Source organism: Crocodylus siamensis, chromosome 15 (genome assembly GCF_052110815.1).
Source record: "Crocodylus siamensis isolate JL-2025a chromosome 15, ASM5211081v1, whole genome shotgun sequence".
Classification (NCBI taxonomy): Eukaryota; Metazoa; Chordata; order Crocodylia; family Crocodylidae; genus Crocodylus; species Crocodylus siamensis.
In genome coordinates, this window is record NC_143409.1 from 6,191,632 (window position 1) to 6,206,896 (window position 15,265).

Sequence of the window (15,265 nt, forward strand, 5' to 3'; positions counted from 1 at the left end):
CCCGTACGAGCCAGAGGGCTCCTGCAGCAGCAGCTGAGCCTCTCCGTTGTACAGCGCCTTGTACGGGAAACGCAGCACTGCTCCAAGATCAGCACGGGGAGCAGCCAGGGCTGTGACAAGCGCTCTCGCCCGCCCACCCCCAACAACATGACAAATGGTCCGCAAGCCGTTTCTAAAGTGAGATAGTTCAATAAGCCCACACCAGTGCTTTATTTTTCAATATTTTCAGCGTATGAGGCTGCAGGCTCACAGAGTAATTCAGGAGGGGGAAGCTGTTCATGACCTGGGTAATTACCGTAAAACAAACAAAAAATTATTTCTCGCCATTGCTACTCACCGTGTTGCAGCCAGTCAGGTGCAGCTCTTCCCCTCAGTACAGTCTTAACCTGACTCCACCTTTCTGTCCCCTGGAGCAGCAATCAGGTCTCTGCTAGGACAGACTCAGTCAGGATCCGCTTGTTCAGAAACGACCTCAAATCTCCACGTCCTTCCCACTTCAGGTGGCTGTGCGGGCTAACAGTCCCCAGATCACACCAGATACAACTAAGGACCTTGTGAACGTATTTCTAATACTGCGCAACTCCCCTGCTACCAGAACACAGCAGCCACTTGAGCTCCCAGCATATGCAATGGGTTAATGCAGGTCCTTTGGGGCACCAGGTGACTCCTACAGTGTTAATTTTAATGAGAGGAATGAGCCCAAGAGTGAGGTGTTAGGCTGATTGTTAATGAGTCAAGCAAGGCTGAGGTTTCAGGGATGGAGACCTTGGCCTGCTTAGTTCTGTAATAAACACTCACCACGAACATTTTAAAAAAAAATCTTTTATTAAAATCACAGCAAAAAAGGAAAATGAAACCAAAAAGCTTTATTTAAGTAAGGCTTTTATGATTACATCATTCCCCTGTTCCCTTTCACTTTAGCTGAGGAGAGTTTCATAAGGTAACACCTCTTTGGCAGCCCTGCACAGAGTATCACAGGCGGTGTTAGCTAGCCTTCAGGGGGGAAGAGAAAGTATTCATGTAGGCTGGTGGGAGCTGCTGTGGTTTGAATACAATCCCGTTCTCCTGAGGACAAAAGACACAACACAATGAGGAGAGGGGGAAGAAAAAGCAGCGGAGAGAGAAGCAGCATCTGTGGTTTTGAAGACTCTGACTTGCTGCCTCGGAGTTTCAGACAAGACCACGCGCCGTTCCTGCAGCCGCTGGGGCCTGGCACGCTCGCAGCAGAGCCGGGCTGTTTCAGACCCTGCTTTTGGATGGTGAGCCCTTTTGGTCACAGGCTCACAGCGGTGCTGCAGAAGGTGGGATTAAGCAGAAAGAAATAAAGAGAGCTAGCGAAGAAGAGAAACAAGGTGGGGAACGAAAAGAGGGTGGAAGGGAGCTGGAGGCAGGAAGGACCCGAGTCTCCTATTCCAGGCGGTGTTGGGGAGACAGCTGAAGCTGCTGGAGGCGGCCAGGTCACCAGCTCCATGCTTCTGGTTTGGCCTGGTCAGGATTTGTCTTACAATCAGGGCAATAGATCTGTTGCTTCCCACCCCTGCCCCAGACATGATCTCAGCAGAGGCCTTGGGGGACATCCGTGGGCCTTTTTGTTTGGTCTAATCTGGTGGATTTCTCTTTGACTTTTCCTGGCCCCTATAACGGTCATGTCACGTGCTCAGGTGGAGTCTCATTACCTTGCACAGCTGTGAGCCCACACGGTGCTTTGAGAAAGGGCCTCTCTCAATGTGTAGTTGGCAACCGTCGCTCCTTCTGGGTCTGGCGTGTGCACGAGAGGTCACCGGGACCTTTGGTGCGTGCTACACCTAGGTCGGAGTATGGAGGAGCAGAGGCTGCCCAGATCGTCCATCCCTGCTTTAGGGCACTGAGACCAAATCCGAAGGCCAGACCCAGTCCGGATGTTCGGTGCCTCAATGGCTGCACTTAGGTGCGCATCCAGGAGTCAAACCCAGGCCTCCCACGTGACGCGTCTACCACTGAACCACAACAGCAGGTCCCTGCACAAGTAACACAACCACAACAGCATTTACCAGCTTGGGAATTGTAGGCAATTCTGTTTTTCCTACCATTTCTCCTCTCCCATTTCTCAACTTTTTTACTGGTTTTTTTCCTTCCTTTTTAGCACAGCTATTATTCTGTTCCTTTTACCTATTACTGCACCTTTCCCCTCTCTACTCCCTTGGTCTAGTTCTCACCCTTGGGGTTGTCACTGGCAAATGGGTTGGACTCAGTTTACCCTGCTGCCTCGGAGGAGTGTAGGCCGGGGAGTGGTTGCAGAGATCACTGGAGGCAGGTACAAGTACAGTGTTACCATTCACCTCACCTGCATTTTCCAGAGGGGAATCAGACTCCAAAAGACTTCTTCACCCATTGTATCTCAGAGACATGTACTTTCCCCTCTGCTTCCCGCGTGTTTGCCAAGCTTCTGCAGATCCTGCGTGACTGGATTTTCCTGGGTGGGGGATGCTGCTGTATGGGAAGTGGAACAGTCTGATCATCTTCCCTCTGTTTGAACCCTCTGGGTGTGAAAAGTGCAAAGTTAGAAGTGACTTTGCACGAGCAGGATGCAGGAACTTGGCTGATGCCATCCCAAGGGCCTTCCTCTGATGGGAACCAAGGCCAGTGAGAACTCAAGGAAGGGTGGATGACATGGGATTAAGGAGCCTGGGGTTTGGACCATTATGCTCCTGGGCAGAAGGAGATGGAGCGGTCTGTCAGTGCTCCCAGGGTCTTGCAGAGTGATTGCAATATTAGGGTCCCAGCTTGCGCCCCTTTCAGCAAAGTCATGTCCATCCCTACCGACTCCTTTGCCTTTGCCAGTGGCAATTTCGCCTGAGTAAGGATTGCAGTCTGGGGCCCCATGCTTTTAATCTGAGTCTCTGCATCCTGAGCGTGGACAAAAGAAAGCCAAGCATGGATGTCTGAATGTCAGACTAGAATATGGCTCTTATTGTGCTAAACTGATGCGATTATTCCTGCTTAGCTACGCTTTGGGCACCGGTCCTGGCGCTGGCTGGTGGGAGACTACCCTGAAACAAGGCACCACCGATGCAAGCCGGGTAGTTGTGGCTGAAAGTTGGAGCACTGAAACTGAAGGCATGCTAAGATTTCATTTGGCCCCGTCCTGGCGGAGGGATAGGGAGAAAGGATGTTCCCCTGCCCTGCCTGGACAGAAAACCATAAGTCTCGACAATCCTCAGATCAGTACCTTTGCTTTCGAGTCAGGCCAGCCCAGAGCAAGTGTCTCTGAGGGGCACAGGTGCACTGCACAAATACTGGAAAGGCCTTCCCACAAACCAACCAGGGACGATTTATTTGCACCACACATTTCCAAAGCAAGATGCCCAGTTATGGCACTTCCCAGGGAACGAAAGGGTCAGAGAACGGTGGTCACCGCCAGGTAACATTTATGCACGTTTAACACTGGGCGGACATAGCAGCAGGTGAGTTTGAGTCTGTGGAGCTGGGGAGACAAGGGAAAAAAACCTTAAATGTCCCATCCCATTTTGGTCTGGACAATCAGGCCCATGAGAATTATAGCCTGATTCTGCAAAGACCTGCACTACTGAGTAACTTGAATCATAGGCATAACCCAGCAGGACTTGAAGGAAAAGTTGCTGCCTAGAAAACTGGCCCTTCCTTTACGGTTTTCAGAAGCTACTAGACGTCATCCAGAAAAGCAGCTGTTGGCAGATGCCCGATCCTAGAATCGCTGCAACGGCTTCTCCATGTCACCTGACCCCAGAGCAGCATGGAAAGGTCAGGGAGGAAACAGCCCCTATGAAACACCTAGGGTAGAAAAGCGTTCCCAGCCTCCGTACAACTGCTGGATGAGCAGGACGCAGGCCTCTCCAAACCCCTCGGGTCATCCCGGGTGCGCTCGGTAACCAGACCCAGAACATGAGGGTACCTGTGAGTGCACTTACAAAGCCAGGGGGTTACCCCGTATCTGTAAAAGGAGCAGGTGTGCTACTGGTGTGTGGTCCATCCTGACTGAGTTCAGGAGATGCAAAGGACTCGATAACACACGGACAACTATTGCGCGGTGGAAAACGAGTGTCCGTGGCCTTCTCCACAATGCAACGCTCTCAGTTCCTTTCCTCCTCTGGGATGATTCCCCTTAGCAAACCGTGTGGACAGTCATCCCGTTGGACCCACCTGAAGCTGCCCCACCATTTGCAACGTAGTCTTTGACATTCACCTCAGAGCTTGAGATGGGCTTGTGCCTCTCCTGCCCGGTGAACACGGTTTCAATGCCTCTCAGGCACATCTTCATGTCCTCCCGGAAGGAAGGGGTATAAAGCCCATAGATCACGGGGTCGGTGCATGTGTGCAGCAAGCCGAAGAGGAAGAGGCTGTGGTTGATGTACTCTGGCATCCTCTGAATCATGTCTGGCTGAAACCAGTACCACAAGCCCAGGAGGTAATAAGGGGTCCAGCAGATAATGAAGGTGGCGACGATCACAATGGTCATCTTGAGAGTCTTCATTCGTGCCTTGGAGATGTGGTCGTCTTTGCTTCTTGCCAGACCTGCCAGGAGGAGTCAATGGAGTATTTATATATGCAGAAAACCAAGAAGAGACCAACATTCACAGCCGTGATTGCATCAGAGCTGGGCTGCAAAGCAATGGCTCTGATCCCAACAGAGCTGGGCGCTCGCGGGAAGAAGCATGGCGGGCCTCTTGTTGCCTGGTGCCACTTGAAGGTCAAGGCGGGAAGGGGGATGTGGAATGGCCTCTTGTGGGACGTGGGGGACAGCCCCACCATTCAGACCAGTCCTGGAAAATTCCAGACAGCTGTTCCCTTCATCTCAGCTCTGGCCCTCCCCACCTGGGCAGATTGCCCCTCCAAGCACTTCAGGGGGCCTCCCCCTGGGATGGACAGAACCAGGTGGCAGCCCACAAGACCAGCACCCTTCATCAGTAGGGACCTATTTAAATCATGGTGAGACAAAGGGATTTTTGTGTCCCACTCGTGCCGCACAGAGCCGATTTCACAGGTATTTCATGCAGCCCCACCCCTTGGCGCTGATTGGCAGATAGGCCCCACCCCTCCATGATGATTGGTAGGGAGGCTGGGGGGGCGGAGTGAGGGACAAGGGGGCGGCTGCTGTTTTGATTGCTGGCTGCCCTTCGTTTCACCCCACCATCCAGCACCTTCCCCTCCCGGCAGTGAGGACTGCTGGCTCCCACTGCAGAGCCGGTATTTTATTTTTATTAAGTTTTTTTGTCTGATTTTGCAGACAATCCTGGATTTCATGCAAAATGCATGAATTAAGCAGATCCATATTACTCATCATACTTTATAGCCTGGCCATACACAGCCAGGAACAGTTATGAAGACGCTGTCTTTTCTCATGCCCTTGTGCAGCCTTCCCACATCTCTGCAGGCCCAGGGGCTGCCTACCTCACACCCTTGCCCCGTGGTCCAAGCTGGAGGAGGGAGATGTTTTATGGTCTAAGCCCTCTTCTTTATCTCCTGTATCATGTCCCATCCCCCAGCACTAGATTACAAAGGGCTCCCCTGACGTTTGCCATTTTCCGTCACGTTCCCCGTAACGTGGTCGCTGAGCCTTGTACAGCCTCAGAGATGTCAGGCAATTAGGTTAATCAGACAAGCTAATTCTGTGACATCTGAAGGCTTGGGCAGTGGAAATGACAGAGCATTAAGGGTGCCCATACGATCCCGGGGAGGAGTGCCTAACGCTAGGTAAATGCCCCCCGCTCACCCTTGTTGATCTTCAGCTGCTTGCTGATTTCCCATATGATGCGGATGTAGCACACGATGATGACGCTCAGTGGGGTGACGTAGAGGGTGGTGAAGGTGAACATGTTGTAGGCGGTTTCTTCCCAGTGTTCCCGGAAGCTCCCGTGGGTCACGCACTGGGTGAAGTTGACCCCGGGGACGGTGTGCAGGTGGAAAAGAAAAAGCTGAAACCAAGCATGAGACAAGCATTCAGAGATCCGTGTTGCGGGGACACGATCCAAATGGAAATGGGCTTACCAAGAGCGCCCTCCTTCCATCATGCTGCCTGGATAGCATTTTTAAGGAGGCCTAGTTGGATACAGGATCCGCCGGATGGGTTGGGAGCAGTAATCCCTAGTGGGGTCCCTTGGCCTACCATGGCTAACAACAGAGGAGTCATCGGGAAGGGCAAGAACCCCATGGCGGGCAGACCTAGGATAACGTGACTCCATGGTGACTCTCGGCTTGGTCTCTAGAAACAGCCCAAAGCCTGGAGATGTGAGCCTGCATATTTACCGTACTTGGTATCGGGCATGCTGTTTGCTTGCTCAGCACCACGCTCAGCTAGGAATTTAAATTAGACTGGTCTGTCAGCGCTGATGCCAGTGTCGGGGAGGTATGCACTGGGACAACACGGTGACATCTAGGCTGCACTGAGTGCCAGGAGGAAGCAGACTGCGTCAGAATTAGGACTAACAGCTAGCATAATTTCCTCCAGTGGCTCGACAGCCAAACCTGGGCATTGTTTTAATTATTTCTCGCTATGTGCCAGAGGACAAAATTGTATTGCATGCTGAATATTAACAAAAGTGTTAACGATTTCCCACAGCAGATTCTTAGAAATACGACTGTGATAAAGTCTCTGATGCAAGGCAGGTTTTTCTGAGCTTTTTGAGAATGACAGTATTGTCCTCCAGGAAGAAAATTATTCCAACAACAAAAATAGACTTGGTTTATTAAGAAAAATAGCCCTGAACAAGCTCTTCAGCAGATTTTTTGAAACACAGTGGTAGTTGGATAGATTCAGTAGGTGGCCAAGGAGTGATTTCTCCTTGTCAGAAACTTGGAATACACTCATATAGCTGCAGCACTGTAGAGTAGGGACATGGGGCTGGAAAATGATCTCTGGGGTTACCACATCCAGTCCTCCAGTACTGGAGACAGGAGGGGATATTGCAGTCTAGCTAGAAACCCATCACCTTCTCCATCTGTCTTATGCTAGTGATTATTTCCTTCTGGGTTTTCAATTTTCAAAGACCATACCGATAGGACGACGGGATTGAGAAGAGGAGCAGCTTCAAGCGGTGGCAGAAGCCGAGGAAAGAAGAGGCCGATAGTTCACTCTGGCCTTTTGGATCAGTCTAGTCTGCAGCATCTGTAGTAACAGTGCTTGTAGCTGTTTGCCAAGCTGGCTGTAGCCCAGTACAACTATAGCCTGGCTTATATCTAGATCTGGGAACCAAATAACCCTACGGATACCTGGAACAGCAGTCTGTAGAGCTGGCTTCGCTGGGCTTTTCCTACCCGAACTTTTCACCGCTGTTACTGGCATTTAATTTCTCCTAGTAACATTTGGGAGTTTAAGGGCTTCAGGGAGCTGACGGTATTTGAATGACCACACTGTTTAAACACGTGCTGGAGCAGGTCTTCTCAACATGATGGGTTAAGGTGATCATTGACATCTTGTCCACAGAAGTGCATCCAGTGCTGCTAGCCCCAGTGGCAATAATCGTGAGAAATAATTGGCCAAATAGCCCAGTGCAGGCAAGACTGATCATGCAGTCTGAGGCAGCAGGGCATTACAAATATAATCCCTGTGCACGCTGGATGGGGGAATTGGGATAGGTCTGGTGGGGATGCTGAAGGGCAGGGTCTTCAGTGCCTCAGGCTTGTTCCAGGTGCAGAAGAAGGAGGGAAGGAGTTGTGCCCATGGAGAATGGTAGAGACAGAGACTGTCTTTTTGCTTCCCTTCACCCAGTCCCGCAGCATTAAGTGATGGCGCTCCCAGCGGTTGCCTTCTGACAGCGGGTGCAGACACACAACGCTACCATGGACCAACCCGCTACTCCAGAGGCGAGGTGGAGCAGGCACATAATGCCTTAGACTGGTTTAAGTCACCCCACGGTGGGGTGAAGTCAACCCTCAGCAAGTGAGGAGTGACTATACACCAGTATAAGTTACGCCAGCGTACTGGCCAGGTGTCAGCTCTCATTGGCGACATCACACCAAGGCAGTCTGTTGCTCAATGCAAACTGATTTCCCTGTCACTTGGTGGCCAGGCACTGGCATGGCACATGCAGGCGGCAGGCAGGTTGGGAGCGGCTCGTGCGTCCTTGCCTTGCTACAGAGTCATTTTACTCCAGAGTGAAATTCTGGGTAAATCGCTCTGCAGGATGTGTGTTGTGTGTCTGCACCGATGTTTATGCTCCGTTTCAAAGGCATGCTTTACTTGCACAATAATCTGCCTTTCCTTCCTCAGTTAAACAAGACATTGTAGCTGCTACCAATCATTTGATCAACCTCATTGTGCAGCTAACAACCTAAAAGCCATTGCACCAAATTCTGCTCTCAGACACATCTGTATAACCGACTGATTTCAATGGAGGGGGGTGCCTGGCCATAAACCAATGCAGAATCTGGCGTGTCTGAGCTGTGAGAGAGATTAGCTTCTGTATGACTGGGCCTTTGTATCAATACTGAATATGCACATAGCTCGGTGAAGTGAATTTCCTTGGGCAAGGAAGAAAGGTGCCAGCTGGCCACTGAGAGAGGTTTTGCAATAGCAGATCCATCCCATGGAAATCCGAGGCCAAAGCCTCAGCTGGTATAAATCACTGCAACTCCACAGCATTAGGTCTGACCAAAAACCCCATAGGAAGAAGAGATTTCCTTAGCAAATATATATTCCCATTTACATTAATAGAATTCCTTACCCTAAGCCTCCCCATGGAAAGAAGGGAATTCAGGAGTTAATGAATTCCTATTGAAAACAGCTGACTCCAGGAGCTAACACCACCGACGCCAAGCTCAGCGGAGGTTTCAGTTACCATTTCCTAACAGCTCCACACCCCAGAATCACACGCCTTAACTCGGGCCTCTTCAGAAGCTGCAACAACAGAAGTGACAGGGAACAAGGGAGCACTGAGCCGATCCTTCCCACCAGCTGCCTGCGGGATGCACTAAGCAGAGTTTGGAGACGCCAGACTCACAAGGGGATTTGGGTCAGCAAACAGGCATACAGCATTGGAGTCACCGCCAGAAACGCAAGTTTTAGTCCTAGCTTCTGAGACCGTTTCCTCCAGGGCTCTGCGACTTCATCTCCTGCATCTCACCTTCCTCACGTGTAAGATGACGGTCATCCCATGGACCACTCGCACTAGGAGCGGTGAAAACAAAAGAAATAACCTCCGTGACCTGCTTCATCAATCCCCCCCATTCTTACGATTAACTTGAGCATATACAGGCCGGACTTTGTCCAGTCCAAATGCTTCCCCGTGTTCCAGGATGTGTTTTTACACAGACCAAGCTACGATTTTGAAGGGATGATATGGTGCCACTTGCAAGATCTCATCTGTTTAGATTAAACGCTTCAACGTTCAGCAACAAGCTAAGACTGGGGTTAAGGTGGGAGAGGGTTGGACAAAAGACTGATGGAATACATTATTGTAGGCAGTTTTATGACCCCCCTCCCCACAGTACCCAAGCACTTCACCTCCTTTAATGGACTTAACATCATGGCGCAGCTATGGGGCATGCACATTCTTTTGTCCTCATTTTATAGTGCTCCCTGTTCCCAGCTTTATCCCCACGTGTGGGCATAGAGGAACTAAGTGATTTGACCAACATTACAGGGAAAGCTTGTGGCAGAGGGGATGCCAGGTTTCCCAAGCATCATCCCAGTACTTCCCCCCACCACACCATCCATCCATGGCTATCAGGCAGACCAATCGCTCTGCCCAAGCTGGGAATACCCATGAACTTACTCTGAAGCCCAATGCTTCCCACTGTAAATGAGCACAGCTTTGGAAAGGTGTTGAATTCCTACCTGGGGTGAGGCCAGGAAAAGACTCATGACCCAAGCGACACATAACATGAGTCTGTTGCGCCGACTGGAACCGGCGAAGGTGAAGGGGTGGAGGATGGCCGAGTGCCGGTCAACGCTGATCACCACCAGCACCAGGGCCGCGGAGTACATGGCGAAGAGCTTGAGGAAGTTCAGCAATTTGCACAACAAGTCTCCGGCGTACCACTGAACTGTCACGTTCCACACCGCGTCCAGGGGCATGACCATGAAGGTCACCAGCAGATCCGCTGCCGTTAAGCTCAGGATCAGCAACTTGACATGGGACTTCCTCCGCTTCCTCAGGATGCTGTACAGGACGGCCGAGTTGCTGCACACAGCTACCAGGAAGAAGCAGATGGTGATGATCACCCGGACCCTTGCTGCGAGGGTGAAAGTGGGCTCGATCCAGGTGTCAGAGCAGCTAGAAATGGAGACGTTTTCCTCCATGGCGCCAGGGGCCTGAAGAGTCGCCCGGAGGTGCTGTTCTTCAGTCATTCCCTAGAGGAGAACAAACAGCAAACTCAGTCAAAGAAGCAAAATTGCCGTCGGGTACCCATTTAGAGTGGCATGTGAGGAAGAAGATGGCTCAGTGAGTTGACCAAAGGATTCATAAATGTTGTTGTTATTAAACAAACAACAGAAAAGCCATATACCAAAAGCCCAGTCCAATTTTTCCCAGTTTCCACAGTATGGAGCACCTCTTCATAGATGGATCATCTTGGCAGGTCCTTGTCCCCTTCCATTGACAATTGCAAAGATTGTGTTTTCCTCCCCTTCACAACCACACATCATCCCAGTGGTAACTATAGCAATCGCCCACACGGTTGTGTATTTTTAGTGCTTGTCAATGTAATTCCACCATTGGGAACAAGGAGGAGTAGTTAGTACCATCTGTGCAGCTCATGCCCCACACACCTGTGTGGATAGATTGAGTAGTCCTTAGACCACTGTGACAGCTACTCTGTCCCAAAGAGAGCTGCAACTGGACCCAAAATACCCTAGAGCCAGGGTCTGCAACTGGCTGAAGTGGATGGATGCATTGAGTTTTAAGATATTTTACTGGTAAGAATGGTCTTTCTGGTAGGACTTAAAAAAATGGGGTGCCTGACTATCTTCTATAATCGTTAAAGATGATGTGGTAGTTCTATGTACAGCAGGGATGTTAAACTAAGAGTCCTTGAGAAGTCTTCCCTCTCCTGGTGCTGAGCAGTGCTTTTGGACCTGTGGTTTCCAGAAACAGGAACTACTTGCTGCACCATGGTATGGGGGGATAGGTGGAGAAGAGGCCATTTCTCCACCAAATGCCCCCAAGAGAGCTCCAAGAAGAGGAGCTAAGGAGTCCAGCAGGGCTGAAGTGCTAGACTTCAGAAAGGTGAACTTCAATGTGCTCAGGAGTTTAGTTATTGAGGAGTTAAAGCTCAAGAGCATTGGTGAAATGGGGTCCAGGAAGGGTAGTCGTTCCTCAAGGGAACAATCCTATGGGTGCAGAAGGAGACAATCCCATTGCACATAAAAGGGGGCAAAGGGTGCCAAGAAGCCCTCTTGACTGAACAGGGAAGTCCAGGAAAGCCTAAGAGCAAAGCAAGAGGGATACAGGCTGTGGAAATTGGGGGTAGCTACCAAGGAGGAGTATACCTCCCTGGCTCACAGTTGCAGGGAATCAGGAAAGCCAAAGCAGGATTAGCACTTAGGCTGGCAGCAAAAAATAAGGACAACAAAAAGTCCTTCTCCAGGGAGCAAAAGGAAGGTGCAGGATAGCATAGGACCCCAACAGGACAAACTAGGGCACTGGTGACAGAGGGGGACAAAGCTGAGCTCTTCAATCGGTTCTTTGCATCTGTATTCCTAGACACAGACCAAGACAAATCTCCCAGTTGGATTGTAGAGAGACACAGGAGGGACACCAGCCCACCAACTGTTAGCACAGGGCCGCACTCGGAGGGGGGTGGTGGACGGGTCATAGTCGACCTGGGGGGAAGTCCCCCAGGGCTCGGTCCTGGGGCCTGCACTGTTCAATCTCTTTATCAGCGATTTGGAGGACGGGGTGAAAAGCAACCTGTTTAAATTCGCTGATGATACTAAAAGTTGGGGTGAGGTGAGCACGCTAGCAGGGAGGGAAAGACTGCAGCAAGACCTGGATAGGTTACAGGAGTGGGCTAGCAAAAACAGGGTGTGTTTCAATACTGGCAAGTGCAGGTTGCTGGGGGTCTTTAAGAGGAGACTTGATGCCTACCTGGCTGGGGTCATTTGAGTCCAGATTTTCTCCTGCCCAGGCTGGGGGTCAGACTTGAAGATCTACAAGGTCCCTTCTGACTTCTATGATTCTATGACTTGAGCAAAGGCATGGAGAGACCCTGTCCAAGTTTACAGATGATACTAACTTACGGGGCACAGTTAACACAGCAGAGGGCAGGGAACGGATCCAGGTGGAACTGGACCGGTTGGAAAAGTGGGCAGAACAGAACAGGCTGCAGTTCAACAAGGTCAAGTACAAGTGCTGCACCTGGGGAGAAGGATGCCCCAACACACTGACAGGCGGGGGGATGACCTTCGCAGCAGCACAGCATTAGAAAGGGATCTCGGAGTTGTAGTTGTTGACTCCAAGATGAACACAAGTCGTCAATGTGACGAAGTGATCAACAAGGCTAACCACACTTTATCATGCATTAGCAGACGCATGGCGAACAGGGCCAGGGAGGTGATGCTCCCCTCTGTGCGGCACTGGTCAGGCCGCAGCTGGAGTACTGCGTCCAGGTCTGGGCGCCGCACTTCAGGAGGGATGTGGAGAATCCCAAGAGGGTCCAGAGGAGGCCAGGGGCCTGCAGGCAAGGCCCTATGAGGAGAGACTGAGGGACCTAGGTCTCTTCAGCCTTCACAAGAGAAGGCTGAGAAGTGATCTTGTGGCTGCCTACAAATCATCAGGGGAGGGCAGCAGGGACTAGGAGATGCTCTATTTACTAGGGCATCCCTGGAGTAACTAGGAACAATGGCCACAAACTGACGGAGAGCAGATTTAGGTTGGACATGAGAAAGAACTTCCCGGTAAGGGTGGCCAGAATCTGGAACGGGCTCCCAGGGGAGGTGGTGCTCGCCCCTACCTTGGGGGTCTTCAAGAAGAGACTGGACATGCGCCTAGCCGGGGTCGTCTGACTCCAGTGCTCTTTCCCACCCAGGGCAGGGGGTCGGACTCGATGACCTACTGAGGTCCCTTCTGACCCGAACATCTATGAATCTATGTCCAGAGAAATGCCTAACAAACAGAGCCAAGGACCTATTTCAAGATGCTCATTTGTAGCTCGTGATTCCCATTAAACAAGAACATTGAGATAGGTTAACCCAATGGAGACAACACTCACAAGAGTTAAACATGGCAGTCCACTTTTGGGATGAGCCCCCTGCAGCCGGTTGACATTGCACCAGGAATTAAGTGGGTCCAAGGTGTACTTTGAAAACTGACCCAAGTACATTTCCTGCTCAGTGGAGATGGAGCATTGATCTGAGTCCTCTGATCACTAAAATGGGGCCTTGTGCTGAACCACACAGGGTTTTCAGACCCCTCAGGGAGAAGGCTTAAAGGACCCAGCCGAGGCTGACCTTGCCCTTTCCTGTCTGCAATAGAGAGATGAGGACTAGAACGAGTTAAGCAAATCCCTCCTTGTTCAGAGATGCTCAAACACCGTCCCTGAGTACTTTGCATTCTCACAGAATAAGGTCTCACTCTGAATCCCTCCTGGTTTGGGATCTGGTTTTGCAAAACACAAACCAGATGGATAAGGTTCTTCCAACCCCAGCCAGTTCTGGATTTGTCCCCTTCTCTTGTCAAGATTCATGTCCCTTTTCTCAGCTCTTGTGAATCCAATCCCCGGGGCTGTATTTACATTTTCAGTGCAAACAAACCCACAGACCTCACATGCTGCTTCGTGGAACGCAGACACACTGCTCAGCTCTGGACACAAGTGAGTAAAGGATGTAAAACTGGGAAAAACAGTTCTCTTCTTTTCCTCTGCTCATACCACACACACACACACACACACACACACAATTACTCACAGATGTGGAGAAAGAAGCACATGCACTCCCACAGCTTTCCTTAGCCCTGATGGTGAAATGTGAAGTCACCCTCCCATCAGCAAATACAACTGTCCCTATGCATGTTTAAATGTCTATTTTTTTAATCTGGAGAAAAGACGAGCCTCACACAATAACGCAGTTAAGATGCTTTCCCAGGTAACTCTCCAGCCCGCAGAGCCACCTGGCAGGTGAGCTCTTGAAACGGCCTCTTGCTCCACAAGAGAAACCTATTGTGAATAAACCACATTTCAAGGGCACAGATTTTACAAAGTTGGGGGACCCCAAGGCACAAATACTGCTCGATGCTAGTTGCTCGGAAGCAGCCGAGGATTCTCGGTAGTTTCACTTGCACAGAAGCAATGCAGTTTCCCTGGCTGATGTTACTGAAATAAGGCAATTAGCACAGATCTAACCTATATCACATGCCTGCAGCTAATTTAACGTTATTATACACCTACATCTGTCAGTCCCTCTTGCCCTTAACATAATTTGCTTTGTTATCCTTGCCTACTTAAAGCTCTTCTCTTTGCTGCCCCTCCACTCACAAAGTAAGCACAAATATTTTCAGATTCTTAAATCAAAGCCAGAAAGCAAGAAAACAACTACAGAAATACTATAAAAAATACCAAATGGGTTGTTCCTCTTCTTATTGCCAAGACGGAGGCAGGCTATTGAAAGATGCTTAGTATCTATGTTGATTGGAGGTGCTGATTCAGTCCATCAGATGGGAGCTCACCTGGAATATACGTGCCCGTAAGGAAAAGAAAAATGCTCCTTTTTTTTTATCCCTCTGCTAAGTGCCAAAAAATTCCTCTGCAGCATTTAGCCAAGAGCCTCCTGATGCAGATCTGTCTCCCAGTAAAGAGAAGATGTGGAAAGATAGCAGGGTGGATGGGGGCAGCGTGAGACTGCTTTGTCTATGCAAAACAGGAGTGCCCTGCTCCTGCGATGATGAGACAGGCTCCTGCACCCGGTGTCATTCAGCTTCGCTGAGCCAGGCTTCAGCAAGCGGGAAGAAAGTTGCTTTGATCGGAGCACCGTGTGGGAGGAGGGGAGCGCGGTTCCTCAGATCCAGTGTACCTGGGGTAAAATATTCATATTTTGTGAGAGTGCCTCTGCACTGGGGTGGGTGCTCTCTACATCGCCGTATCGTTGGAGCTTGGTGGTTAGCGCCAGAGAGGTCGTGCACTGTACTAATTAATCTGGTCCTGATACAAATTGCTTCAAAGCGGCAGGACACCCTGGGCCAAATCTTCAGCATTTTACTCCATCTCTACCCAGTCCACATACAGGCAAAAGGTGTAAGAACAGAACAAGGACTTCCTGTTTTATAGGTATCAGGCAATGAATGTCTAGACACCGTTGTGTGTTCAGTAAGGAATTGGT

The 15,265-nt window shown here is 50.4% G+C and overlaps 1 protein-coding gene across 5 annotated transcripts in view; it reads right to left on the minus strand.

Moving 5' to 3' along the window:
- Nucleotides 1–806: 806 nt before the first annotated feature.
- Nucleotides 807–15,265, minus strand: part of LOC149852054 (gonadotropin-releasing hormone II receptor-like) — a 64,352-nt gene continuing 49,893 nt past the window's right edge. For 2 of the 5 annotated variants that reach the window (XM_090029307.1, XM_090029306.1), the window contains exons 3-6: nucleotides 14,506–14,959; nucleotides 9,791–10,306; nucleotides 5,729–5,930; nucleotides 807–4,530 (exon numbers count right to left, since the gene is read on the minus strand). In XM_090029307.1, the coding sequence (XP_089885433.1) occupies nucleotides 4,121–4,530; nucleotides 5,729–5,930; nucleotides 9,791–10,303 (1,125 nt within the window). In that variant the 5' untranslated portion in view covers nucleotides 10,304–10,306; nucleotides 14,506–14,959 and the 3' untranslated portion in view covers nucleotides 807–4,120. The remainder of the gene's footprint in view (nucleotides 4,531–5,728; nucleotides 5,931–9,790; nucleotides 10,307–14,505; nucleotides 14,960–15,265) is intronic. The other 3 variants (XM_090029304.1, XM_090029305.1, XM_090029308.1) reach the window with 2 other exon arrangements.